General features: G+C 42.9%; 3 protein-coding genes across 12 annotated transcripts in view; all 3 read left to right on the forward strand.

Moving 5' to 3' along the window:
- The first annotated feature begins 181 nt into the window (after positions 1–181).
- On the forward strand, positions 182–2,346 carry drc10 (dynein regulatory complex subunit 10). 2 transcript variants are annotated; one of them, XM_084348311.1, is made up of 5 exons: positions 182–285; positions 594–1,221; positions 1,338–1,559; positions 1,646–1,717; positions 2,006–2,346. In XM_084348311.1, exons 2-5 carry the CDS (start codon positions 595–597, stop codon positions 2,285–2,287), a joined length of 1,203 nt encoding a protein of 400 aa, XP_084204437.1. In that variant the 5' UTR covers positions 182–285; position 594; the 3' UTR covers positions 2,288–2,346. The 2 variants fall into 2 exon arrangements, with proteins under 2 accessions (XP_084204437.1, XP_084204438.1); XM_084348312.1 differs by having other exon boundaries at positions 183–285; positions 1,335–1,559.
- A 907-nt stretch (positions 2,347–3,253) lies between these two features.
- On the forward strand, positions 3,254–20,471 carry LOC311254888 (DDB1- and CUL4-associated factor 1-like). 5 transcript variants are annotated; one of them, XM_084348921.1, is made up of 31 exons: positions 3,254–3,411; positions 3,597–3,879; positions 5,852–6,048; positions 6,186–6,262; positions 6,375–6,448; positions 7,116–7,229; positions 7,350–7,487; positions 7,645–8,238; positions 8,351–8,452; positions 9,846–10,004; positions 10,581–10,760; positions 10,860–10,969; positions 11,224–11,320; positions 11,472–11,638; positions 11,798–11,922; positions 12,008–12,084; positions 13,708–13,872; positions 14,185–14,340; positions 14,452–15,090; positions 15,256–15,533; positions 15,636–15,834; positions 16,748–16,830; positions 16,933–17,017; positions 17,191–17,424; positions 17,619–17,712; positions 17,817–17,921; positions 18,177–18,250; positions 18,816–18,905; positions 19,320–19,481; positions 19,609–19,711; positions 19,828–20,471. In XM_084348921.1, exons 2-31 carry the CDS (start codon positions 3,844–3,846, stop codon positions 19,884–19,886), a joined length of 4,773 nt encoding a protein of 1,590 aa, XP_084205047.1. In that variant the 5' UTR covers positions 3,254–3,411; positions 3,597–3,843; the 3' UTR covers positions 19,887–20,471. The 5 variants fall into 5 exon arrangements, with proteins under 5 accessions (XP_084205047.1, XP_084205046.1, XP_084205048.1 ...); XM_084348920.1 differs by having other exon boundaries at positions 3,691–3,879; XM_084348922.1 differs by having other exon boundaries at positions 3,821–3,879.
- Positions 20,472–27,349: 6,878 nt separating this feature from the next.
- The window catches only part of LOC311255343 (dedicator of cytokinesis protein 3-like), a 190,590-nt gene continuing 190,063 nt past the window's right edge, over positions 27,350–27,876 (forward strand). For all 5 annotated transcript variants that reach the window (XM_084349745.1, XM_084349746.1, XM_084349747.1 and 2 more), the window contains exon 1: positions 27,350–27,539. In XM_084349745.1, coding sequence (XP_084205871.1) covers positions 27,500–27,539 — 40 coding nt within the window. In that variant the 5' untranslated portion in view covers positions 27,350–27,499. The remainder of the gene's footprint in view (positions 27,540–27,876) is intronic.

The following is a 27,876-nucleotide window of genomic DNA, read 5'->3' on the forward strand; positions in this document are numbered from 1 at the left end:
AAATTGACAAACATCATAGGGTCAATAAATTCAAATAAGGTCCGGTGAGTGGAACCGGAAGGGGCGTGGCCTCGGCGCGATTTAATAAAGTTGTTAAACCCCTTCACTTTAAGGCTGTCACATTTATTAATGATGTATTTATCTAATTAAAAAAGAAAATTACTACACGTTTACGTTTATTTTCCTCTTTTACTTGCTATCCGCGCGAGTGACTAAGTGGTATCCTAGCAACAAGAAAACGAGTCAACAATACTTTGTACTTCCGGTCCGCACACCAGTCGACAGGTAACTATTTTGTTAGCTCAGCAGCTACATTAGATTATCACAAGCTGAACATACAGCTGGCACCTCCTCTAGCAGCTGTTATCAATCACGTTATGTTAAAAAAAACTAATTAATTAAAATGTTTAGCCTGATGATGTCTCATTAACACGCTAATGTTCACTTATTTAACGCAAAGTGAAACTTTATCTCGTGTGTGTGTGTGCTATGTGCTAACCCAGATTTATGAATGTGTGCAGGAATCTGTAAAAGTGCATTCATGTACATAAACATGTTTTTTTGTTGTGGTTTACTGTTTTCCTACCATCCAGTATGTCTGTGAAGGGGGCGGCAGTGCTGGCAAAGGCAAAGACCCAGTTAGAAGCTGCTCTCCAGAACCACGAGCCACCACAGAAGAAGCTGCTCTCCTCTGAGGCTCAGCTCATCTCAAACATTTTGCATAACTGCATCAGTAAAGTTGTTCTTGCAGCGACTCTGCCCGATCTCCTCCGGCTGAACAGTCTGTCCAGAGTTGTGGACGAGGAGTTGAGCAAGGCACTTCAGAAGCATCACGTTTTAGTGGAAAGACTGGAGGCGCTTGAAGGTCTTCAGCAGGAGTCAGGAGAGGATGGGGAGGCAGGGACGAGATGTGGGGCTCAGCTCGAGGAGGACATCAAGAACTCTGTCAGGGATCTGCTCAGGTTTATACAAGCCAACCCAGGTGCCTTGTCTGGTTTGAAAGCGGAGCCAGGTGTGGAAGTAGGAGAGAATGAGAACATGCTAATACGAGAGCTTGAGAAGTTTCACGGTCAAATGGTAGAAAGGTTGTTGACCAGTCCAGATGAGGAGGTACAGCAGGCTCTCCGCAGGCAGGTGTCTTCAACCGCTGCTGCTGATCTGGAGGACTTGGCTTCAAAGGAAGAAGAAATGGCCACAGCCATGAAGGAAGTGGATGAAAAGGTGAGGAAACAAGTTGAGTCTGCCACGTGTGGACAAAAACAAAGACTTCTTCAATGAATCCTGTGCTCTTGACCTTTTCCTGTCTCACCTGTCCTTCTTTCCTGTTTATGAAGCAGATCTCTAAAAAAGACGAACAGATAAAAACTCTGCAGAGTGAGCTGCAAGTGGAGAAGTCACAAGAAGCGAGTATGTTGCTTCTCCTGGACAAGCTGTGCTATCCACATATACAAGCATCCAAGGTGAAGCAGGCCGGTACACAACAGGAAATAGATCAGCTGAAGATTCAGCTCAACAGTCTGATGCTTGAAAACAAACAGGCAGAGACGCTGCTCCAAGAGGTGAGGTTCACGTTTTAGTGGTTGTAACTGATGTAGTTTTCATTAAAAACTCACGTCTGCTGGCAAATGTTTTTTTCTCTTGGCAGAAAAATGAAAAGGTGGAGACAGAAATTGAAGAGTTGCTCCGAACGTTTGACAGTAAAATGGAAGAAATCCAGGTACAAAGTCAGAGTTCAGAAAAGTCACTGGACAAGATCATTAAACTTGTTTGTGTTTGTTCAGGCTGCTGTTTGTTGGTAAGAAATTAGTACTAATCTCTGAGCTGTTTAAAGGATAAGTTCAAAAATGTGACATCATTTCAAATCAGTTTTGGATCTTCGGGCTTCTGGAGACTTGTGTTATTTCAGACGAGCTATTTTTAACTTTTTTTATCCACTCGTATTTTTTCTTGACCACCCTTCACTTTCCGTCCCCTTCGCCCCCGTCACCGTCTCCTCTCGTCTCAGGCCAACCTGGAGTTAAATGAGATGGACTATGAAAGGGAGGAGGAGGAGCTGAGGATGCTGGAGAAGCACTTCTCTGTCCTCGAGGCGGAGTACAACCACATCCAGGAGAGGCGTCGTCTGGCAGAAGAGAGGAGGAAGGAGGAGCTGAGGGAGCTGGAGCTGAAGGCCAAAGCTGCTGTTTTGGTGCAAGCCTGGTGGAGAGGCTACAGCACTCGCAAGGCTTTAAAGAACAAGGGCAAGAACAGGAAGGCCAAGAAGGGCAAAGGCAAGAAGACCAAATAATTTTAATAAAAATAATAATAATAAAAATGAGTGGTTAGACTAGATACCATTATACTCCACATTCAGTGTGTTTGTCATGTGTGTCTTTTTAAAATAAAGTAGCTTGTGTTTTGATTATAAAGGATTGCAGAACTTTTTTCCGAGCAACATTTACTAACATGATGCTCTGTTGTTGCTGCAGATAATGAAACATTTTATTATTTTAAATCGGTGAACATCCACACAAGTGTTTGGCACTTCTCAGTGCTGCAGAGAGTGTACAGACCTAATCCACTGACATCTCAGTGACTCTGTGAGTCATGTATGGACATTTCTGTAATTCTTGTTAGTACGTGAAGTTCAATGACGTCAGAAAATATCCAGAATATCTCGACTCACCTTTAAACTTAAAACAGGTCAGACGAGCCAAATTAAAACATGGACTGATTAATTACTGATGTATTGTGGCCCATTAGGCTCACGAGTCTCCGTAGTCCACAAACCTATTTGTTAGGCAGTACTTTACTTTGGTGTAAATTTCATTACTGACCTTCGAAACTCAAAATCCAATGAGATCTGCTGATGAAGACCATGAGATGAAGACATATTTTTATTTACTTTTCGAATATTCTATTTTATTTTGTTGCACAGGTTTATATTAGGCAAGGCAAGTTTATTTATATACCACCATTCAGACCCAAGACAATTAAAACTGCTTTACAGAGACAGAAAAGCATTAAAACAATGTTAAAATCACATTTAACAGACAATCAAAACAAAAGGCACACATAAATACCTCCAGATAAACATTTATTTAAGTTTTATCAATTATATTAGTTCAAATTTTAAGAATAAATCGCGGTTATATTGAGAAATACATTTGTAACACACCAGCAACACCAAACTCACCGCTGAACTACAACTCCCATCAGGCGCGTGGCCGCGTGTCGTCATCTAACGTCGACTGTCGTGCTGTGACGCCGCGCACGGCCGCCGGGAGAAGTTTGAAAATATACGTGAAACTTTTTTTTCTTAATCGTTTAATGTCAGCGCGGCTTCAGTCGCTCCTCTTACGGCGAATTTGGCGGAACTCGTTTGAACGACTGGTCGCAGCGGGACAGTGAACGCGGGACGCTTCTCTTCCGGTGAGTGTGTCACATTATAAAGTGTTACCTTTGCTAGCTGAAGCTGTTTAGTGCGCGACTGTGACATGAGGCGGCGGACTGTCAACACGCTGCCGCGTCCACTCCTCACTCTGCTCTCAGGGACATTTTAGGAGCTTAGCTTCACGTAACACAAACCAGAGGGACCGGGGGTTGTGTGTCTTTAGGTGCCATGAGAACATGCGGGAGAACCGGAGGACGCGGAGTGAATTTAGGAGAGTTAGCTTAAGTTTGCTAACTGTCACCTCTTTGCCGCGTTAGCTCGGCTCACGCAGCAGAGAGCGTCCTCTGAGCCAGCGGTTGGTGAGCCAGCTGTCCTGACCAGAGGCCACCTGTTGGTGTGGATTCACAGCACAGCGGAGGCATTTTCAACTCTGATAATCTCTTTCAGTCTCTGAAACTGCCTGCTCAGTAATGCCTCAGCGTCGAGCCACACTCAGACAACTGAGGGTAAGTATCCGCACTAGAGACAAACGAGGAGAAGTTCATTTACAGAGTAAAGATGTAACAGGTGGAAGTGAAGCCTGTGTCACACAACTCACACAAGTTTCTGCCAGGGCCCGACTGATATGTAGTTTTTGGGGCTGATGCCAACATCCAATATTGATATATGGACCGATATACACACATTATTTGCAACGAGCCCTCAGATGTGGCTGTCAAACACTGCTGTGACAAACAGAGGCAGGTATTTTACAGTTTAACAATACACCTTTTCTCTCTAAAATGACAGCAGTGAACCGAAACAGTAAAGTAATAACTATAAATCTCCTAGTGCTGGGAAGTGTGGCCTTAAAATAATGTCACGATAGTTTTTGGCTTCATCGCAACACACAGTATATTTTACAATGTCCTCAGAAGCACGTTATAAGTATCAAATATCACAATCATATGTGTGACTATTGGCACTTTCACAAAATATGAACACAATGATATTTTTGATCAATAATCATAAGTTATGTGAATATATTGACTAAGTAGGTAAAGACAAGTACTAGAACAAGTAGAACAGTCTGGTAAGTTCAGTTGATGACATCACTTTACTTGACTGCAGCCTTTAAAACCAGGAAAAGGCAACAAATCAAGATATAACGATATCTAAAAGACAATATCTCGTCTCATATCGTGATAATGATATATATAGTAAACATTCCCCAGCCCTAAAATCACCCCAAGCATCTTCTTTTCCATTATGTTCTTTAAAACCAAAAAGTTTTCACATCGACAACATACACGCCAATACCAGATATTAGTCGGGCTCTAGTTTCTCCACCCTCTTCTTCAGATATATCACTTTCTTTACATCACCTCTCACCACTTCTATTCCTCCTATTATTATTTTTTTTCCTGCTACACCTCTAACCTCACATCTCCCTGCAAATTTTCTACCTAAGCCATCGTTTGGAGTCATAGGGTGACATTTATTGTCATTACAGCTGCAACGCTCAGCCCATTAAACGAGTTGAAAGACAATTAGTTGTTGTTAATTGTTTCAGTCATTCTTCAAGCAAAAATGAAGAATATTTGCAGGTTCCACCATCTTAAATATGAGGATTTTGCTGCTTTTCTTCATCATTTATGACAGAATATGAAGATTCTTTAGTTTCTGGACTGCCTGTTTGACGAAATAACTAATCTGATGAACTGCTTTGGACTCTGGGAAAATTATGATGAGTATTTTTCACAATGTTTTGATGTTTTAAAGACAGAAGAAACAATTTAGCGTGAAAATGATCAGCAGATTAATCAATAATGAAAAATATCATTAGTTCCATCCCAAGTTCTCATACAAGACACATGCATGATAGTGGTGGTGACACTGGTGAGTCTCCTGGTCGAGACGATGATATGAATTATTTCTATAGAAATGTGGAGATTAGTGACATAAAAAGACACTTTGTTCCTTTTTATTACACTCGAGTCACGAGGTGAGGCAGAGGGCTGAACTCATAAGAGACGGGTCTCAGTACACTTCAACAGAACTTCTTGTTGGACTGTTAAACATCTTTGGAAACTTCCTCCCCGACACACACCTTTCTGACGTCGGATTGGAGGGAGTGTATCTGATCATTTCTTTAACTTTCCAAAAACTGACAACCCGACATTCACACCCACTTTGATAAGTCAGGAAGAGGCAGGCTTGAACTTCTTGAAGTTTTTTTCTTCTTCTTCATCATTTCTGTCACTTTTCATGTGGACGAACACTGTGGAGGTCCTCCAGCAGAGACTGTTTGAAAATGTGCACCTTGTGTTAAAAAACATTATATAATCTGAGTTTTACACTTCTTATTGTTAAGGAAGGAAATCTAAAATCTATAACCGTTTTGCTCTTCCTCACTCTCTTCTACCATCCATACTTCTTCTTTTCCACCCTCACTCGTCTCTCCTCTTTCTTTCCTCCTCTCCTCCTTCTGTCTTCCAGACAGCAATGTCTAACCCTCAAGAAGAACCGTCGGCTGCCATGTCAGCTCTCCTGTCGTCGGCCTTGTCGGCTGCCGTGTCGGCTGCCATGGCAGTAGCCATGTCCGTGGATGCTAAGGCGGATCTAGCGACGCTGCTCGACGAATGGGAAGAAGCACAGCAGGGCACCACGGAGCAGCTGGTGTCCATCCTCACCAAGTCAGCAGAGCTTTGTTTCTGAAAATCTGTAATCATTGTGTGATTTGTTTCATTATGTTCGACACAGAGTGCTTCTTGTTAGACTCTCTGTCCATGTTTCTGCGTCTGGAAGTTTTTCATCTGTGTGTCGTCTGCAGAATATCTGAGCTGATTGAACGGGAGACGGCAGAGTATCACAAAGCCGACCCTGATCCGTTTGATGACCGTCATCCAGGTCATCATCCATTTACACTTTTACAACCAATCTGTTTTTATTACAATCCAAAAAGCTTCAGAAGCGTGCCTTCTCATTGGTTGTTGAGTTTCTGACTCGTGTAACTTTTCAGGTCGGGCAGATCCAGACTGCATGCTGGGCCAGCTCCTGAAGATGCTCTTTATGAATGATGACTTCACTAATGCGGTGAGGACTGATGGGTCTTTTATTGAACTGTGTGATGTGGCTTGTAAAGGCTGTGTGCATGTTCAGAGTGTGATGGATGAGTTTAGTTACTTTTTGGGGTTGAATACCCAGAAATATTCAGATTACACCGATATAAAACATAGAAAAGTAGAACATCTTCACATTTGAGAAACTAGAACCAGAGACTGTGTATTTTTGTTTGAAAATGACTCAAACACTTGATAAATAATTAATTATCAGTTAATCAACTACTTGTTTCAACTACTTGTTTCAACTAACTAATTTTCTGCTCGATCAAATATAATTATTTACAGTTGAATGAAGCAGCAGTTAAAGAGCCAGACGAGGTCTTTGCAGGCTGTGGGTGTCATTTTACTCCATGATGCAATAATAATCATACATTTAAAGCTGCTGTAAGCGTTGTGGTTGCTCAAGCTAACTTCCTGTCCTCTTCTCCCTCCTCTGTACTGCACCACACTTGCATGACTCCTTTCTTTTTTTGAACAGTGATAAACAGTAGAGCTATTTAATATTATTTTAAGGAGACAATGACTCTTACAGCAGCTTTAACAATGTCTTTTTATTTGTATTTCTATATGTAAAAAAAAAGGAAGTTTGAATTGCTACAAAAACGGAGCTCGACTAGATTTCTGTGTATGTTTTCCAGCTGATGGACACGTATATAATGACGAGCAGAGAGCTGGAGCTCAACACCGCGGCCTGTCGTTTGCTTCAGAACATCATGCCGGGCCTGGAGACGTCCGCCGTCTTCCAGGAGAAGGTACAACTGTAGGAGATGAATGATGTCAAAGACAGCTCAGCTTTATTAGATGGTGCACAGTGAAGTGTTTTCTTTGATTACCTGTGCTTGAATCAGCTCTGTGATGTGTGTGTGAGACAGGAAGGTCTGGTGAAGAAGTTGTTCACGTGGGCTCGTGAAGCAGAGCGGCCGCTGAACGTCTATGCCACGGGCCTGCTGGCCAGAGCCATGAGCAACCAGGAAGTGGCGGCCAGCTACGGAGAGGAGAACGCTCAGCTGGTGGGTCCCTGATCCTTCACGGCACTATCCCAACAAATACAGTTTATACCCTCAACTTGATTAAAGTTTGTACACCGGTGCTACTGTAGCATAAAACACAATCTTGAAAAACTCTTCATGATTCTAACAAACTTGCCTGTGTCCAATCAACATCCAGGTGCCCATCATGATTTCGCGCCTTCATACGCTACAAGCTGAAGACGCCAAGAGTCGCTTAAGTCCCACCAAGAATCTACCTCAGGACTCTCAGGTTGAAACAACCAAAACCTCAAACATCTCAACAGACCAGCAAGACAAGACGGAGGGGCAAGATGAGGGAGAGGAGGGAGAGAGCAGCAGGGCAGGGTCAAACGCCAGTTCCAAACCTTTGTCTCAGCTCGGTTCGGCTCTGAAAAATGGCGGTGGCTCCAGCTCGACCCGACTGCTTCCAGACTTCGTTTACCAGGCGAGCCCGGGCCCTGTGTCCAGGGAGACGGAGGACAGGCAGGGAGGAAGAGGAGGAGGGAAGAGACGGGCGGTAAAGGAGAACGGGAGGAAGGCAAAGCAGAAAATCAACTTCACCTCCTCCTCCGGCAAGATAGAGGAGGAGGTGGAGAGAAACGATGGCAGCGAGCAGCCGGCCAACAGCACCTCCTGGTCCGAGATGAGCTCAATGGTGATCGGATCCGACTACAGCCTCTCACCGCTGAGCTTGGCCATGGAGCAGAGACTCATCCTGCAGTATCTGACGCCACTCGGAGATTACCAGGATGTGAGACTCCAAAACGCAACACAACACCTTTTTTAAAATGAAAGTGTCTCCACATGCAGGGTCGACTCCTCTTAAATCCACCGTAGGTCAATCATCTTTGTCTCTTCTGCAGTTGCTTGCCTTCTTCATGCGGTTGGACACCTTGTCGTTGATGATGAACTACATCGACCTCAGGCAGACCAAAGATGTCCAGCTCATCTTTGATGCCCTCCTGGTAAGACTCAAAAACATTATGGATGTAGATGGAAATTTGTTGAAGTGATGCAGTTTATTTTTGTCCACAGACTTCAGTCCTCTCCCCAGTTCAGACGTCACCCCCAAATAATACGACAATAATTACCTCAAGCATTAAATATACAGCTGAAAGCAGTGTGAAGTTTGCTGGAAATGTATCCAGGAAGTTAACAGCTATTTATTAAATATTTCTTCGAAACTCCCTGAATATTGTTTATTAGACAACGCTGAGGGTAATTTCAATAAACTTGTTGACCTGTCAAATGACGTGTTACCAAATGTTGTTATGGTGTTAAAGGTTTGTTTACACCAGTTAAGTTCCTAAAATCAGCAGTAAACAGGTGTATTGTTTTTTTTCCTTTGCAAATCAAACACTTGAATTATCTTTATGAAAATAGTGTTTTCTATAGTTAGACTGGTACTGAGTGAGTCTTCAAACAGTCTTTTATCTAGCTCCTCGTTCAGCCCCTCCCCACAGAGGAGCTGTGTCTGTGTGAGGAGGATAAGCTGAACCTTTGAAGGTGGAGCTGTTCTGAGCTCCAGAGAGTTGGTGAAGAAATGTACCAACTTTACCCAGAGGTGTCTCTTTTTATACCACAAAAGTGTCCAATCCTTTGCCTGGTTTTTGATTGTGCAGGTGTTATCAATTCTTAGGTTTAATTCAGGTCTTGAATATCTTGAATATTTTTTTTTTGCCTTTCAATACAGAGTGATATTAGCTAAACATTTATTCATTTATGATTTTTGACTATTAGCAGATGTTATACACCTATAAACTAGTGGTAGGAGTGTTGTGACAGTGATTTGTGCTGCAGGAGGCTCAGTTCAGTCAGCATCATCAGACCTGCAGCAGAAACTGTCGCTACAGTTACATTGTGGTCTGTCAATACAGAAAAACTTTAGCTAAAATCAATCAGTCATCATTTTTCTGCCACTTATCTGTGTCCATATGAAAAACATGGAGCCTAAATTACCCACAATGCAACATCCACTGAGTGACATCACTGGAGGCAGTTTATCAGATTACATGCAGCAAAAGGCTTTATACTACATTTATACATACACAGTCGTACCAGGACCAGTAAACACACTTTAATGTGGAAAATTGGTGGAATTACCCTTTAAATAAACATAAACCTCAATAGGATCCAACTGTATGAGGTGTTACAGCTTCTCTATAGATTCAGTGTCGTTGGTTAAAACCAGATTTTTCATTCTTGTGGATGCAGATTACAAAACAAACCAAATTTCAGTCTTGAGTACGATCTGCTGAACACGACTGTCACTGCACGTCATCACTTATGAACTGATGTGTTTGCTGTTTAGTATTTTTCTTTCTAAGTAGTGAGTCCGTGTCTCGTGTCTCTCGTCAGTATCTCGCTTCGCTGCTCCTCCATAAGAAGTTTGCAGCGGAGTTCATCGCTCGTGGAGGAGTGCAGACGCTTCTGGAGATCCCGAGGCCGTCGATGGCAGCGACCGGGGTGTCACTCTGCTTGTACTACCTGGCGTACAATCAGGACTCTCTGGAGAGGGTACGACACACACACACACACACACACACACACACACACACACACACACACACACACACACACACACACACACACACACACACAGCTGCTCTGAATATTAGACCATTAGACAAACATGATCTTAGCTGCTACTCTTTTCTTTAGGAGGTTAATTAAAAGGCTCTGGTTTATCTTCTAGTTTAGGTTAGAATGAATATTTCTGAAGTAATTATTAAAAGTTAGAATGAAAATGGATCCATGACGATAATTATAATTGATAAATTGTTACAGTATATTACAGCATATCTTCACTTGTTTTCCTTGTCGATTAATCTGTTTATTATTTTCTTGATTAAAGGATTATTAGTCCTTTTTGAGTGTTGATCGCCTTCTTTGAATAATTTACTGAAACTTAAATGTGTTGCTGATAATCTTGTTTGTTCGTTTTGTTGTGTTTTGATTTATATACATTTTTAAAAAAGACAAGCCGATAAGATGAAACTCTCCGTTTTAGTGAACAGGGTGAGGGAGGCCGGTGTGGCTGGAATGAGACGGAGCCTTTATATTCTGTCCTTCGTCTCTACTGTGTGTTTGCAGGTGTGCACACTGCAGGACGGCGTGCTGTCAGACATGGTGTCCTACGCTCTGTGGTTGTTGGAGTCGTCCCACGCTGCAGGCGTCTGCCACGCCACCATGTTTTTCTCTATTTCTTTCTCCTTCAGAGCCGTGCTGCAGCTCTTTGACCACCAGGACGGTCTGCGCAGGCTCGTCAACTTGGTCAGAACTAAATTCTTCGTGGTTTTTAACATGAATATTGTGCTACCTGTCTTATCTGGAAACCTTAACATGTTGGTGGGTCACCTTCTCTTCCTGCAGATCAGTACTTTGGAGATCCTTAACACAGAGAACGAGGTGTCCCTGATGAGTGATGACCAGGTTTTCTCCAGCCGACAGACAGCCAAACATACCTGCATGGCCCTGCGCAGGTAATGTATGAAATGTATATGAGTCAGTGGAAGCAATAACATCCATCACAGCATGAGGTGAAGAGACCAGTGTAATGTTTGTAGGGCAAAACAGTTTGTCTTTTATTTTTGTCATACTGATGTTATAAAAGTATTTAAAATTCATAAATCTTGCTACTCTCTTTACCTGTGGCTGTACGCAGTTTTAAGCAACAATGTATTACTGAATAGAGTAATGGAGTACATGGGTCAATTATTGATTTGACTTTGCTCAGGTACTTTGAAGCTCACCTGGCAGTGAAGGCTGAACAGGTCAAACAGTCCCTGCACTCAGATGGAGGCACTGTCGTTCCTCAGCAGCCATTTTACAAGGTAAAAAACATTATCTTCATCCTGTTTGTTCAGAGCTGTGTATACCGTGTGCTCATCTTAGATATAAACCCTGTGTGTGTGTGTGTCTGTGTGTGTGTGTCTGTGTGTGTGTGTGTGTGTGTCTGTGTCTGTGTGTGGCTGCTGTTTCCAGGCGTACTCGTACACCAGAGAGCAGGTTATTGAGATGATGGAGTTTCTGATCGAGTGTGGACCTCAGCTTCACTGGGAGGCCGTGGAGGTTTTCTACAAACTGTCCTGTGTCACTTTAATGCTGCAGCTCATATCGGCAGCCTGTGACTGGAGGACGTACTACGGCAGGTAAAGCCACACGTTGGTGAAAATGATCCATCATGTGTTTCAGTGCTGTTTGTTTTCGTCCGTCCATCAGTGTGATGAATGTATCGCCACATTTAATGCATTGATAAGTAACTGCGCTCTTCTTCTTCTCTCTCCCTCTCTGTGTGTCCGTCTGTCCAGGAGTGACACGGTGCGTTATGCATTGGACATCCTGGCGATCCTGGTGGTGGTCCCCAAAGTCCAGTTGGTGCTTGCGGACACTATCGAGGTTCTGGATGAAACCAGGTCGCCTGTTTCCACTGTGGGTCAGTGCAAGTCTCTGTTTTCAGTTGCAGTCTTTGGATGTTTTGTCCTGGATGTGGATGAATACGTTTGTTATGTCTGCTGCAGCTATGAGCGTCATTCTGGGAGTCGCAGAGGGCGAAGTGTTTGTCAACGATGCTGAGATCCAGAAGTCTGCACTACAAGTAAGCAGCTGGCGTTGATCAGTGATTGATGCTGATTTTTAGCCACACAACATGTATGTAGTCTGCCCGCTACTTTGTACCAACTGAAATGTCTGTAAAACTGTTGTATAGGTTGAAATATCAGACAATTTCATGGTTCCTGCAGGATGAATCCAACTGATTTTCGTGATTTTCTTACAGTTAGTGACTTGTCTTTTTTTGCCTTTGTTCCAAAAAAGACAATATTCTGACTTCGCTGTTTATATGGCAAATGAATATTAATATTCCTCTGATATTCCCGTTTACATGCAGCCATAATAATCCAATTAACTGATGACGCACGTCCCATTTAAGGGCTGTGGAGGATTTACTTCCTTTTCAAACTGCAGTCGTGTCTTTTCACAATTTTCAACTGTTGTTTGACCGTGCGAGCACAGCCTCTGTCTTTCATTCGCTCGAGCACCTTTTTAAAGAGGCCAATAGGTGGCGCTTTTATTGCTAAATGACAAAAAAAACGCTTCACTGCCTTCACTTTTGATTTAAATACATATATTTACATATAAAAAATATTTTTTGTATGTAAATATTAGCATGTTAGCTCAATAGCTTCCAGGTCATGTGATCAATTGACTCAAAATCAGTGTGGGATCATGTAACTACACTGGCTGCATGAGATACACCTCTTGTTTTTACATTTTACATCTTTTCATATTTTTTATTAATTTTTATATGTAAATATTAGCATGTTAGCTCAATAGCTTCCAGGTCATGTGATCAATTGACTCAAAATCAGTGTGGGATCATGTAACTACACTGGCTGCATGAGATACACCTCTTGTTTTTACATTTTACATCTTTTCATATTTTTTATTAATTTTTATATGTAAATATTAGCATGTTAGCTCAATAGCTTCCAGGTCATGTGATCAATTGACTCAAAATCATGTTGGGATCATGTAACTACACTGGCTGCATGAGCCGTACATGTAGACATGCTGATTTACAATAAATCTGAAGTGGTCCCTTAATTTTCTTCCAGAGCTGTAAAATGCATACATGCATGATCTTTACAAAGTAACAAACTTTTACATACACATTTAGCCATTTAATCGTTATAAAGACTAGTAACATACCATTTAAAGACATTGGTCCTACTTAAGACAGGCTATATCTAATGAAAATACTTTTAAGGTTATGTATCTCAATGTGATTAAGGCCTCAGCTTGTATGACAAATGTATCACCTTCATTTTATTTTTCACTGCAGAGGTCTGGTGCTTCTGGTCCGGATAGAGAGAAAATTGTGTGCATTAGAAAAGCTCGTCTTTGTGGTATTTTATTTTATTTACTGATTAATATGTTATTGTTCTAAGATTTTCTATTAAAATAAAGTCAGTAATGACATTTTTTGCGTTCTCTTTTTATTTGAAAAAGTATCGAAATACATGTTGGTACCGGTACCGATACCAACATGTTGGTATCGTGACAACACTACACTAGCATAGTAAACCGTCTAATAACAATCTTCTCAGGAAAACTCTCAATGAATTCTTACTCAGTCAAACAATCACCAGTTTGTACAACAGTCCAGTGTTTCTTTCTTGTCTGTCAACATGACTCCCATCTCTCCCGTCTTGACCCACAGGTGATAGCAAACTGTGTGTGCGCTCCAGACCAGAGCCTCAACACTGTGGGTGCTTTTGCCGTCGCCCCCCTCAGGCCGTCGCTCCACCCCCAGCAGCCCCCCGCTCCCCACAACAGAGTGCTGGCCCACATGTGGCAAGTAGTGCAGAACAACAACGGCATAAAGGTAAGAATGAAAGCAGAGTTATATCGATTTACAGGACAAACCGTATTTACTGTGTACTGCTCGAGGCTGCTGCCGCTGTGATTACGGTTATTTTATTGTCTCCTGTGAGAGAAACTTGGATGAAGGGAACTGCTGCATCAGGCCAGACATTACAGGAACAACACATAAGAACACATGTACTGTTTTTTTTTTTGCTTCTTAACAGTATAAACATATTTACTCCCCACCAGCACTCTGAGTCTAAATGTCAAATTTCTACCCTTGAAATAATAAAGATGTTGAGTCCAACGCTCTCCTCTCTGTCGGCTGCAGGTGCTTCTGTCTCTGCTGTCGGTGAAGATGCCCATCACTGACGCAGACCTGATCCGGGCTCTGGCCTGCAAGGCTCTGGTCGGACTCTCTCGCAGCTCAGCGATCAGACAAATCATCAGCAAGCTGCCGCTCTTCACCAGCAGCCACATTCAGCAGGTGAGCGCAAGATCCAAGTCCAAAAGATGTGATGTACCTGAATCTCACCCACAAATACAACCTATCATCATCCACTAATGTGATGTGTTTTTGTTCTCCTCACCTCCCCAGCTGATGAAAGAGCCCGTGCTGCAGGACAAACGAAGTGAGCACGTTCGTTTCTGCCGATACGCTGCCGAGCTGACCGAGCGGGTGTCGGGGAAGCCTCTCCTCATGGGTACCGACGTCTCACTGGCTCGTCTGCAGAGGGCGAATGTGGTCGCCCAGTCACGGATCACCTTTCCTGAGAAGGAGCTCCTCATGCTGATCAGAAACCACCTTGTGGCTAAAGGACTCCACGACACGGCGAACACACTCGTTAAAGAGGCGAATTTACCCGCTGCATCCCTCTGTCCGAACTCTGCCTCCTGCATCACCCCTTCCTCCTCCTCAGGGATTCCCAGGACTTGCCGGTTAGCTGGCGGGATCACAGCTCGTATGGCCGGTCATGTTGGGACGTCTCCTGTGTCTTCAGCCGCTGTAGCCTCCTCCACCACTCCCTCGTCCTCTCGTTCCCCAATCACTCCTCACCCATCATGCTCCTCTGCCCTTCTCTCTCCTCCTCCTCCTGCTCATGCCGGACCTCATGGGCAGGGCCCACATCTGGTTGGCCGGATTTTGTTCTCACGAGAACGCCCGGTGGCCCATTGCAGCTCAGGAAAAAAACTTCGTGCCCTGAAACAAAAGTCTGACCACGGTGCTTTCATACAGGTCAGTCACACACCTTGGTTTGGTTTGGTTTGGTTTTGTGTATCACAATATAGATGCGGGAAATACAATAAGAGGTAATTAATATACAAAGTAGTGCATTAAAACTATGATACTTGACAACCTTGTGTGAATAAACCTTGTGACCATTATTCCTCTCTGGATCAGACTCCAGCCATGAAGAAGCAGCTGGAGCGCCACCTTCCTTCCCCCCCGACCCTGGACAGCATCATCACTGAGTACCTGAGGGAACAACACGCCCGCTGCCCCAATCCTGTCACCACCTGCCCCCCCTTCTCACTGTACACCCCCCACCGCTGTCCCGAGCCAAAGCAGAGGCGACAGGCGTCTCCCAACTTCACGGCCCGCCTGGGGAGCAGGGTGCTGTACCCCAAATATGGCGGCGTGGACAGAGGGTGTCTGGACAGACATCTGATATTCAGCAGGTGATGAACAATCTTTGAATGCAGTTTATTTCATGTTAAGGTGAAATGTGTCTTCTGATGATGGAAGATGGGACGTTAAATGATTTAAAAACTCTCCTGTAGGTTTCGTCCGATGACGGTCTTCCACGAAGGCGATGGAGACGAGAGCGGTTTCACCTGTTGTGCCTTCTCAGCCCGCGAGCGTTTCCTGATCCTGGGAACTTGCTCCGGTCACCTCAAGTTCTACAACATCTTCTCTGGAGAGGAGGTGGTCAACTACACCTGCCACACGTCAGCCATCACACACCTCGAGCCCTCCAGGGTAGGTTTACTCACACATCTCAGAACAGCTGCTGTCGTCCGGTTCACAGGAAGTGAGTCACACGTTTCTGCTGCCAGTTAATGTAAGCGTAATGATTTACAACCTGAGCACACATTTTAGTTTCTGCTCATCAACCTGAAGTCATAGCAGTTTTTAAATATGAATTGTTCATTAGAGAAGACCAACGTTATTGTTTTTAATATTACATGCAGGGTAGTTTTGGGCTAAAAAACAAAATGGCATGTACTCCCAAAATGTGACTCATGTGGGCGTTTTTCCACTCGCACTTTTGGTCATGCTTAGTCAAACTGAGCCGAACCGAGGGCCAGGCTGCGTCCACCCTGATGACCCGCTTCTCTCCCGTACACGAGACTTAAGAGAGACTTAACTGATGTCTGTGAAGGAAATCTGAGAAAAAGGCGTTTTTAGTTTAGTTTCTCTCCAGCGTCCCTGTTCCAACTCTCCGATATCTGCTCTGTTTTACTGTCTGCTCACATTTACTTCCCGCTGTTTCAGGACGTTACTGCAGGTGAAAACCCAGCATTTCCTGATTTTGCCATTTCATAATAAAAGCTTTTAAATAACTAAATAACGGAGTTTTGTTGTAAAGGATTTATGGGGAATGACTTGTGTTTACTTCTGAATTATTGGCTGCAACTAACGATTATTTTCATTGTTTATTATTTTTATTTTTTATATTTATTATTATTAATGAAATATGTGGATCAGTGTCTCCCAAAGCCTGAAATGACGTCGTCAAGTGTCACTTTAAAACATATCACTTAATATCCTCAGAGTCAGAAGTTGGTATTCTTTTTTTATAACACGCGAGGAGTCACAAGAAATAAAAGATTTTGTTTTGATTGAGTCGAAGAAATGATTAAATATTTTGAACCTTGTTTTTGTTTCTCAGGATGGGAAACTGCTGCTCACCTCTGCCTCTTGGAGTTTCCCCTTGTCTGCTCTGTGGAGCATGGATGGTGTCTTTACTCAGAAGTAAAACCCTCACACACACTCACAGTTTTAACTTCACTCACCATGTCAGAGTTTCTCATGTTGTGTGAACTGTGGCGTCTGAAGTTTTGGTCTCTTTCTCAGGAACTCGTTTTCAGACGAACACTACGTCGAATTCAGTAAACTCTCTCAGGACAGAGTCATCGGCACCAAGGACCAAATCGCACACGTACGTCACAACTTTCCTTCTGTTCACTGTTCAGTATTAAACCAGTTACCTCTGTCTCTCCTTTATTTTTTAATATGTGGCATTCAGGAAAATCAGAGAAGATTGACCCACATTCAACATTTATATTCCTCGCTCTTTAAAATTTTTTCCACATCATTTCTCGTTTGCTGCAGATCTACGACATCCAGACGGGTCAGAAGACTCTGACTCTGAATGATCCCGCCCTGGCCAATAACTACAAGAGGAACTGTGCCACCTTCAACCCCACCGACGACCTGGTGCTAAACGACGGCGTGCTGTGGGACGTGCGGGCGTCGCGGGCCATCCACAAGTTTGACAAGTTCAACATGAACATCAGTGGAGTTTTCCATCCCAACGGCCTGGAGGTCATCGTCAACACTGAGATCGTATCCTCTCATCCTGGTGGTTTGAATGAAACAGTCACACGATCATTCATGTCTTTACACGTAACAGTTTTCTGACATGAAGAGGAACCTGAGTCTGGCCGCTGAGTCAGTGATGCTCAGCAGGTACCACAGATATTTGTGTCTGCGCCGTCCTGTGTTGTTCTGTAGCTGTGAGCCTTGACAGCAGGTATCAGTGGGACCTGAGGACCTTCCACCTCCTGCACACTGTCCCTGCTCTGGACCAGTGCAGACTGGTCTTCAACAGCAACGCCACCATCATGTATGGAGGTACGTGCTTAATGTGTGTGTGTTTGAGCAGCATGTGTGTCCGTTATTACTGAGTGACAGACGGACAGACAGACATCTTTAATGTGCTGAATCATTACACACAGCGATGCTGCAGGCTGATGAAGAGGATGATGCGATGGACCAGCAGATGAAGAGTCCCTTCGGTTCGTCCTTCAGGACCTTTGATGCTACCGACTACAAGCCCATCGGTAGGCTGCACTCCTTGTTTATTGCAGACTAAATGTCCATAACCCAATTTTCTATTTTTAAAACAGGAAAAAGAAATTAAATATAAACGTGTGTGTGTTTGGTGGCTCTTACTGACGGAGTCGCTGGCTTGTGTCTTTACTTTAGTTACAGGAATAGTTTCTTATTAAACTCTGGTTTTTACGTACTAATCATTTGTATGATGGTGATTTTTAATTTCTCCTTATTTGAACTTGTTTTGTTTTTTTCTCTTTCAGCCACAGTGGATGTGAAGAGGAACATCTTTGACCTGTGTACCGACAGTAAAGACTGTTACCTCGCTGTCATTGAGGTACTGTTATTAATGTTTAGCCTCGAACTCACAGCTGGCACCTTCTGATGTCACCGATCCACGCAAATACAGATTATAACAGCCTAAACACAGACGGAGTAGCTGATGAGGATTGTTGTTGCTAAACTGTCTTCGGCTCTTTTAAAGATAATGAAAGAAAGTTCGAGGCCTTAAAATCCTGACATGAAATAATGTGTATGCGCACTTGTCGGATTATGTTGTATTAAAGATTCAAGATGAATTTAATTGTCATTATGCAACACAACATTGTATAATATAATATATAGTAAAGTTTCTGTTCTGTGTAATTCATTAAGCTTCACACTCAAAACCCAAAAACTAAACAGACTAATGGATCAAAAATAATCAAGTCACAGAACTAATTTAGAAATAAAAAAAGAAACTAATTAAAATAGAATAGATCGAGTAAACACAGACTTTGTGTATTATTTTGTCCCATGAAGCCACAACAATTGATTTTGTGTTGTCTTTTCTTGTCTTGTACATCTTATAAAGTCTGCAACTCACAGTTGAAACCACAGATTCATATTGTGTCTGTCTGCAGAACCAGGACACGGTGAGCTTGGACACGGTGTGTCGTCTTTACGAGGTGGGACGACAGAAACTGGCAGAAGAGGGAGACGATGATGATCAGGTGAGACGGACCGGGCAGGACCAGATACTGATGTTCAGTGTTTTGTTGTGATTGTCTCAACGCGAGAAGTTTATTAATTAATCAACAGTCTGGAGGATAATAATTCAGTTCAGTCAATCAGTTTGAGCAGATTGTGATTCTGGACTCGAGTACTGACGTACATTATCTTTACTTTATCTATTATTTATTGATTATTTAATAATAATATTATGGTCAGAATTTTGGTTCTCCTCCTGATCCGAGGTCCTGGTCCAGTGCGACTGGCCTCACAGCTAACTGAGCCATGAGCTAATTAGCAAACGGGAGCTAGCTGCAGAGATAGCTAGCGACGTTACTCTGGTTAAATGCTGCCTGCATGTAGCAACATGAGTCAGGATAATGACGACTCGGCATTTGTTTGTTTTTCTCTTCCAGGATGATGAAGACCAGGATGATGATGATGATTCCTCAGACTCGGATGACGACGATGATGATGACGATGATGATGATATTGACACAGACCCGCTCATAGAGGAACTGGAGAACAACGATGACCCAGAGAACGAGGACCGAGTCAACTCTCCCACAGATGAAGAGGTACCTGATCAGTTTTCAGGATGTGTAATGAACATTCAACCCATCAGATGTTTCTTCTGGTGCCTCAGCAGTTTGTAGATTTTACTAAGAAGGAATCCTCGTAAAGTTTTTTTAAATGCTTCCTCAGGTTGCAGAACTTCTTGGCAGCAACAGCGACGACGACAACAGTGACGACGATGACTCAGAAAACTCAGACCAGTCGTTCGGAAGTGATCCAAGTAATCCAGACTGTGAGTAACACTGATGGTTTTTGTTAATATTCAGGAAATAGTTTGGTCACATTCTCACGAGAGGCTCAGATGTTTTATAACACACGGTGTATCTGTTGTGTGTCCTCATCCTCCAGACCGGTCAGATGAGGAGAATCGTATCCTTCGGTCCATCAGAGACCGGTGGTTCTCCTGACCGGCTGCTGAAAACTTGAACCCCAACAAGGACTTTTTTCCCCCTTGTAAACCACCAATTATCGTTTCATCAGGCAAGTTGACTGTGAACACACTGACGTGCACGTCAGCCTCCAGGAGGGGATGTTGTCTCTCTGTATTCTGAACTTCAGAGAGACTGATGGTGAATAAATGCTTCCCAAAGATCACGGTGCTCCGATGAATACTGACTCTCACTTTCTGCTTTGTTTCAGTCGGAGAGAGATTTGTGAATAAAAAGTATTTATGATGTTTTAAGATTTAATGTCGCTCCGCTCGGAAAGAGACGTTTTGTTTTGTTACTAAACTTTTTTCTCAGAGTTGAATTCATCGACCGTGAACCACCCAGGAAAATGTACAAGACTTAGAGCCATAAGGGGAAACTACATAGTGTTTTATCCACTGGTGAAACATCATCTCTTTACCTCATCAGAGAGAATCAGACCCGGTGTTACCATCCGTCCTCAATGATCCGATCACAGTGGACAGGTGTGAAACAGCTACGACAGATTCTGAATCGTTGTCTCCTTCTTGTAACTTCAGCATTAAATGAAAACCTGAAGTTGTTTGTTTCCTTGTACAAAGTGTCAGTTTGTGGCAGCATGGCTGTACCAGCCTGTCTGCTTCTGTGTCTAAAGTGCTAAAGTCTCACCTGCCAACATTTAGCAGCTGTTTGAACATTGTTTACACTGATTTCACCATTTACACTCAATTTATGAAAGAAGAAACATTTTATTGATCTAAACATGTCACATTTTACAGATACACTAAACAGTAACCAGCTACTTCTTTGTCCCCGTGGAGAAAGTCACCAGTCTCCATTCGAAAAAAGCTCAGTTTAGTGAGTTGTTGAGTTGGGAGAAACTTTATATAGGTTGTGAAACGCTGTCTCTGACTAATTCTTCATTATTTGGGCCTTCTTGTAAATTCGGCACATGTTAAATATTAAGTTCTTTATTTATTTTTGGTTATCAGATCACTCAGGACGGATGTTAATACCAGGTCTGAACACAGTGTTATTTCCACAGTGAAACAGTCGGCAGTCTTCCGGACATGTTGTTACATATGTATTTTTTTTTCCTAAATGATGAAAGCTAAAAGCCAAATAATCATTGAGCTTTCCTCAATTTACAGCAATAAAAACCAGTGAGACAGTTCTGAGCCTAAAACACAGTTTAAATATAGTCCCAGGTATTTTGTGTACAGATTTAAAGACAGAGGTCAGAGAGGTCCTGTCTCTTTGGCTGCCAGGTATAAGAGTTGCCTCTATGTTTCTATGCACATAATAAACATGCTTATTAATCTGTGTTAATATCAGATTTTTGCAGAAAGGCTCCGCTGCACTGACGCTCGGGTCGCTATGAGTCTGCTTTTACACTCTGAATAATTTCCCTTCAAGTTGGAAAACAAAAACACATTTTTAAAGAGGAAACAGACGTGGCAGCGTTTCATTTTCTGATGTTTTTTAGTCAAAGTCGGATCATTTTGTTTGATTTATTTATTTTGACTGATTTAATTTAATTTATTTTAGTTTATCTGTGTAGGACTTGATGGTTTTTACATGTTGGGAGAATCTGAGGGATCTTTTTTCTTCTCGATTTAAAACTTTTATGCTGTTATCGGTCATATTTTTTTTAACACTGGCAGCACGAAGCCGACTGAAAATGATTTGATAAAAAATCTAAATGTCTTTAAAGGAAGTGAAGCAAGAAATGTAAACCCAGTCATCATCTCCTCCCTCCATGCTGAGGAAAGTCAGCTGAAGTCTCGTAGCTTCGAGCTTCACAGTAAAACAGAGTCGCAGCGTTCTGCTGAACACCTGAAGCAGCTGGAGACTCGATTTAAAACTGAAAAAACTGCTGTACGGAGCCATTTTATATTCTTTTACTGTTTTAAATCAAGTCTCCAGCTACTTCGGTTGTATCAGCATGGAGGGAGGAGATCTGTGGGTGAATCGTTCCTTTAAAAAGTTTGGATACGGACAGAAAACCTTCAGAGCTCTCAGTCAGTCAGCAGGCCAGCAGTCCGGACAGGAGGATTAATGGCTGTTGGTTGGATGTTTGTAGCAGCTGATGATGTTGGCGAGCGTGAATGTCTCTTTAAACAGGATACAAATACAGTAAACCATGTGTCTGTAATGAATTATATCACATTATGCAACGATCGTTCAATTTAATTTAATTAGTTCATTATTAAATGGAATAAACATCAATTAACACGAGCGTGTTGTTGAATATCGTTTCATTATCGGCTGCTACAAGGTTTCAAACACAAGGTGGGAAAGTGAGATTTTGTATTTTTCCACATTTTTCACTTCACAGTGTGCTTACCTCATCGCCCAACAGTCGACCTTTGACCCTCAGTGGGTGTCATCATTACGGGTTAACATCGCAGCCAGTACTCAACAGGTTCTGACTCTGGGAGCTCGTGTGTGTTTGTGTTTGTGAAAGACATTTGTTGGAAACTTTCAGACCAACTTCACGCTGCGTCCAACAATCGGCAACAGATTTCACAAAGCTGCGAACGACCTGGATTTTGTCCCGTGGCTGCGTGGAGTGTTTTTTTGTTTTGTTACTGGTTGTTCTGGTGTTGAACCAGTCGACATCGCTGCTGCGGGATGAGAACTTCACACCACAGATTTGTTCTCTGTGTTGTGAGTGAACGGACGTGTGTACCTGACGTTTGTGTCGGACATTTACAACCTGAAGTCGAGCTCAGTGAAACGCTCAGTATTTCCTCCTGCAGCAGCTCTTCAGAGCCACAGAATCGACACTTGTACAATAGATTGTATCGTCTATAAATCTGCTTTACTGGTTGTGAATGGTTAATGAGACTATCAGTATATACTTGAGTTCATAAGTTCTACTTTAATAATAAAAGACCGTTCTCTCTTGTAACTCTTGCCTTTTCTCATGATAGTTATGAGTTTCATTACAGCTTCACTATCACAGTTTTGTCTTAATTGATTTTACTTTATTACTTTATTACTCCAGTTCTATGGGCACATTTTGGTAAATGTAGTCTGTCTCATTAGCAGATAACAAAGCATCATATAAGAAACTTCTGTGAATGAACTGAACTGGTTTTTGTTGTGTGGTTACTTGAATCAGCCACTAGAGGTCAGTGTTGTTGTGAAACAAACCCACACTGTATTAAAGTGTATAAGGGTATTATAATTAGGCTGCTGTCTTATTTCCATGTAATTCTCCCGTCGCAGATAATTTCTTTGATTGAAAATGATATAAATGCACAAAGAGGTGATGATAACTGTGTAATGACGTATTTTCTCATGCAGCCTCACCAGAAACATGTTAAAAGTGAAATGTCAGACTTCAGTTAAAGATGAAATAAATTCACTAACTATAACTTAAAAACATTCGTATAACTTAGAAATACTTAAAGGGACATTTCCCCTTAAAATGTGACTCCATGTTTTGATTATGAGTCTTCAGGTGTGACATGACGCACCTGTAACACTGTTGGTCTCACAGACAGTTTGAAAACAGATGAGTGAAATCGTTGCAGCAGAACCAGAGAGTCCTTTTTTATTTCTAAAACACGTCGCCTACCTTTGACACGACCGGAGGCAGTTTATCAGATCACATGCAGCTTCACAAAAGACTTTATACGACTTTTGTCACATACGCAGCTTCATCCTCACACCTGTAAACTCACCTTTACCAGCACTTCATCCTTCAGTTTGTCACAAATGTACAAATCCAATAAATGAGATTTAAAAAAATCAAAATGATCAGATACGTTTTTTTATCTTTTTTTTCATTTGTGTCTTTTTATCTCATAATTCCACTTGTTCTTAGTTTCTTGTTCATTTTAAAATGTGATGATGTAAAGTGTCTGAGTAACATGAAATGTGCTACATACACACAATTATTTATTTTTATCTCATGAATAAGACCTGTTGATCCCAAAGATCTGCCCACTTATTATCTTGTCAACACAGATATGATTAAATATGCTCATGATGTTGACTGAAGCACCACAGGGCTGCTAGAGACGGAAGACATCTTGTGACAGCAGTTTTACAGACGAGGGTTTTCACATTTTATCATGTCTGAAGTGTTTCACTGTATTTCTTTATGATTAATGGAGACAGGATGTTCTCTGCATGTTACATCCTGAGCTCACAGCGTACACACACTTCATTATCTGTCGACTGTTAGCAGCTGTCAGGGAAATCCTCCTTGTTGAGGTTCAGAGTTGCTAACTCTCTGCTAATGTTAGCCTCAGCGTGATCTGCACAGATGTAACATCTTACAAGTATCTGGGTACAATCACAGACACTAAACTCACCTTTGATGAAAATTGTGAAGCTGTGTGTGAGAAGGGACACCAGCGTCTTTTCTGTTTAAGGACACTGTCTCACCTCCATGTTGACGGATCATTGATGAAGCTGTTCTACTGTGCTTTTATTGAGTCTGTCCTTTCTGTTTGTATGGTGGCATGGTTTGGCAACCTGTCTTTCAAGAGCAGGAACTCATTGAGCCAGGTCGTCAGATGGGCTGGCAGGACCATCGGTGAGACTCAGACAAGCCCAGAAGCCCAGTACATCAGACAGCTGCAGCGGCTCACTGGTTCCATCTCAGGGGACAGGTCTCACCCCCTGTGCAGTGATTTCCGGCTCCTCCCACCTGGCCGCAGGTGCACTGTACCTAAACCAGAACTAAAAGGCACAGGGCTGGTTTGTCCCTGCAGCCATCACACATCTTAATAAGAGTTGATATCCTGATGATGGTTGAGGTGTGGTGGTGATGTCGATGATGATGATGATGATGTTGATTACTATATGTTGTTGTTGATGACTATGTTGTTGTTGTTGTTGATGTTGATGATGATGATGATGATGATGATGATTTGTTGTTGTGTGCCACTTATGCACCTGTGCTGTGCACTTTGAGGTCAGCCACTTCACATGCACTTTATGAGGCAGCACAGAATGATGATGGGTATAATGACGAACTGTGTAGGTATTTTTACTGTTTCTTATTTATTGTATTGTTTTTTGTATGAATGTCTCTCACTGCGAGCCAAATTTACCTGCGGGTACAAATAAAGCAATTTAATCTAATCTAATCTAAATAATAAATAAATCTGATTTCACAGAGTAAAGAAGAATTTCGAGTTAATCAGTGAGGATGAGCGTATTTTATTTACTCTGCATTATTTATACACTTCATGCCTGGCGTTGTTAAGTTAGCTACTGTAGCTAACAGCTAAAGAAAAGTCCATTAATCGCCCTGTGTTACTGTGAATGTCGCCTGTTTCTGTTGTGTACTGTAGTTTGTCTTTATTAGACAGGAGACACGGAAGCAAAGAAGCTGAAAACATCAACATTTGTAAGTGACTTTACAGAAAACAAGCCCAAAGGTGCTTATAATCAGCAGACTTGGCAACCCTGGTTAATGCTCAGTTAGCTAGCGCGCTAGTAAACTTCTGGCTGATGCTAGTTGAGAAGGTTAGCTTGTTAGCTCGTCAGTCTCATTGTTACAGTATAAATAAATAAAATATAAGTACATATACTTTTACATGAATGCATCAGTCAGAATCATCTAATAATAAAGTATATTACAGTTACTGCATCCAGTACTTTTAATACTTTAAGTACATTTCTTGATTATACTTACATACTTTATGATTTTCAGTATATTTACTTTAACTCTGATCTGAACACTTCATCACTGTCTCTGCTTCATCTACACAGTGTTTTTACAGTCACGTCACCATGGTAACACTATGAACTAGTTAAGCTGTCAGTGATAATAATAAACCACTACACACTGTGTCTCCCCACAATAAACACACGGTGGCACAATACACACACAACACACAGGCCCGAGTCCCCTGCTGCTCTTTGAGGAATGTCCACATGCTCGTGCACACACGCGCGCACGTACATGCACGCACACACACACACACACACACACACACACACACACAGATGATGTCACTGTGGTGTCATGGTGACCAGTGTTACTTTACATATTACTAGTTACCTTCATTTTAAAGTAATGTATTACACTACAACATTACTGGCTGCGTAGAGTAATAGATTACTGATTACACTACTTTTTAGTTACTTCAAAAACACGTCCAAACAACCTGTATAGCGGCGTTAAGCAGCCTGTTCAGTGACTGAGTGAGCGGACAGGAGCAGTCTGTTATCTGGATACATGATGTTCAGCCTCAGTCATGAGAAACACAGCAGACCTGCAGCTCCTGTACTGTAACGTACTGTAACTTACTGTAACTTACTGTAACTTACTGACTCCAGAACCATGAACACATGCTGAGACTCAGGAAGCTGAACCGCGAGTCTTCATCGTGTTCAGTCGGAACCTGCAGGCTCGGTTCTGTTAACATGGATTCTTACAGAAACAAACAACAAACGCTTCACTTCGGTCGGTAACGCGGATTGTAACGCGTTACGTCACAGAACTGTAGTAACGTAGCACTGAATTATTATTTGTAACGTGATATATTACTCCATGGAAAGAAATGCATTACTGTAACGCGTTACTTTTTGTTACAACCAACACTGGTGTGTGTGTGTGTGTGTGTGTGTGTGTGTGTGTGTGTGTGTTTCCTGCGTCACTCATGTGTGCACGCGTCCAAGATGAACCACTATGTGCCAATTTTGCACGCGCGTCATGCCACCAATGATAACCTTTAACGATCGGGTGGCGCAGCGGACACACACACACACACACACACACACACGCACACCTCCCTCTCTATCTGAGGGCTTTTCATTCGCCTGATCCTCTTAAACTGATGTAGCCTCCTGCTGCTGCGCACGACTCTCTCTCTCTGTGTCTCTCTCTCTCTCTCTCTCCCGGTCCGTTCATACCGTCACCGGACACAGAACCGACCGGACTCTCATGTCTCCTCGTCTTTCCACAACAAGTTGTGCAGCCGCAGCGCGCTAACGTCGGCCCGGCTGAGGAATGCATGTACGTGTTGGATGAGGCGGAGTGGAGCTGGAGCGCTGAGAGATGCGGCTCTGACTGAGGAGATCCCTGCAGGGCGACGCACGGCCGGGCTCAACTTGACGCGGACGCGGTGATGGTCTGACTCAACATCCTCACAGTCTGACAGCTCGTCATCGAACCGGACCTGTGGTCTTCTGGCACCGCTGCCGTGCAGGGATTCGTCCTGCCCTGACCGCCTGCTACTGCACAGATATCACAGCCCTGGTGCTGTGAAGCCTCCTCACATCTCCACTGTTGTTCTGCAGGAGCATTTCAGCGCATATCTGCAGGAGGAGATGGACAAACACAGCGCGCCATGCGTCACTCCAAACCTGACATGATCCCCGTCATTATATAATCTGCTCCTCGGGAGAAACAGCTGCAGCGGGTTCAGCGTCCACACCTGAACAGTGATTATTCCTCTCAGCAGCTGAAGTAAACTTTTGCTCTCCGGTCCTCCTCCTCTGCCTCTCCGGTCCTCCTCCTCTGCCTCTCCGGTCCTCCTCTCTGCCTCTGCCCGCTCTGCTGACTCCTCTGTCGGATCTCCATGAAGCGACGCACCGAGTGATTTTTTACTTTCTCGGGGATTTTGCTGTTTGTTCACCGGGACATGATGTGGACACCGACGGAGGACGAGAAGATCGGAGTTGGTGAGTCGATGTGATGTGTGTGTGTGTGTGTGTGTGTGTGTGTGTGTGTGTGTGTGTGTGTGGCCTGGTCTATTTAATGTATGCTGTCACAACATTACAGTCAGTACACGAGATTCAATCTGCTGCTTCTGGACCCTGAAGGCTTCACTGTGGGCAGCTGTGATGGAATCTGAAGGGATGCTTCTGGTTCTGTTGGACTCTGTATGGACTTTATAGCAGGAGACTGGGACCTTCTGTCACATCAGTCAGTATCATCTGTTTGGTCAACATGTAATCTGACTGTGTGAAGATGTTTAAGATGGTACCTGACCTCAGTGCTGTGGCATCAGTATTTTGG

The sequence above is a fragment of the Pagrus pagrus genome (genome assembly GCF_965226575.1).
Source record: "Pagrus pagrus genome assembly, chromosome: 3".
NCBI lineage: Eukaryota > Metazoa > Chordata > Actinopteri > Spariformes > Sparidae > Pagrus > Pagrus pagrus.

Excerpts from the sequence above, each read along its gene's own strand:
- drc10 (XM_084348312.1), top strand. The coding sequence starts at position 595 with ATGTCTGTGAAGGGGGCGGCAGTGCTGGCAAAGGCAAAGACCCAGTTA. Across the intron at positions 1,222-1,334 it reads TGAAGGAAGTGGATGAAAAG|CAGATCTCTAAAAAAGACGA; the intron begins GTGAGGAAACAA and ends CTGTTTATGAAG. Across the intron at positions 1,718-2,005 it reads GTAAAATGGAAGAAATCCAG|GCCAACCTGGAGTTAAATGA; the intron begins GTACAAAGTCAG and ends CTCTCGTCTCAG.
- LOC311254888 (XM_084348921.1), top strand. The coding sequence starts at position 3,844 with ATGCCTCAGCGTCGAGCCACACTCAGACAACTGAGG. Across the intron at positions 8,239-8,350 it reads CACTCGGAGATTACCAGGAT|TTGCTTGCCTTCTTCATGCG; the intron begins GTGAGACTCCAA and ends TCTCTTCTGCAG. Across the intron at positions 14,341-14,451 it reads CCAGCAGCCACATTCAGCAG|CTGATGAAAGAGCCCGTGCT; the intron begins GTGAGCGCAAGA and ends TCACCTCCCCAG.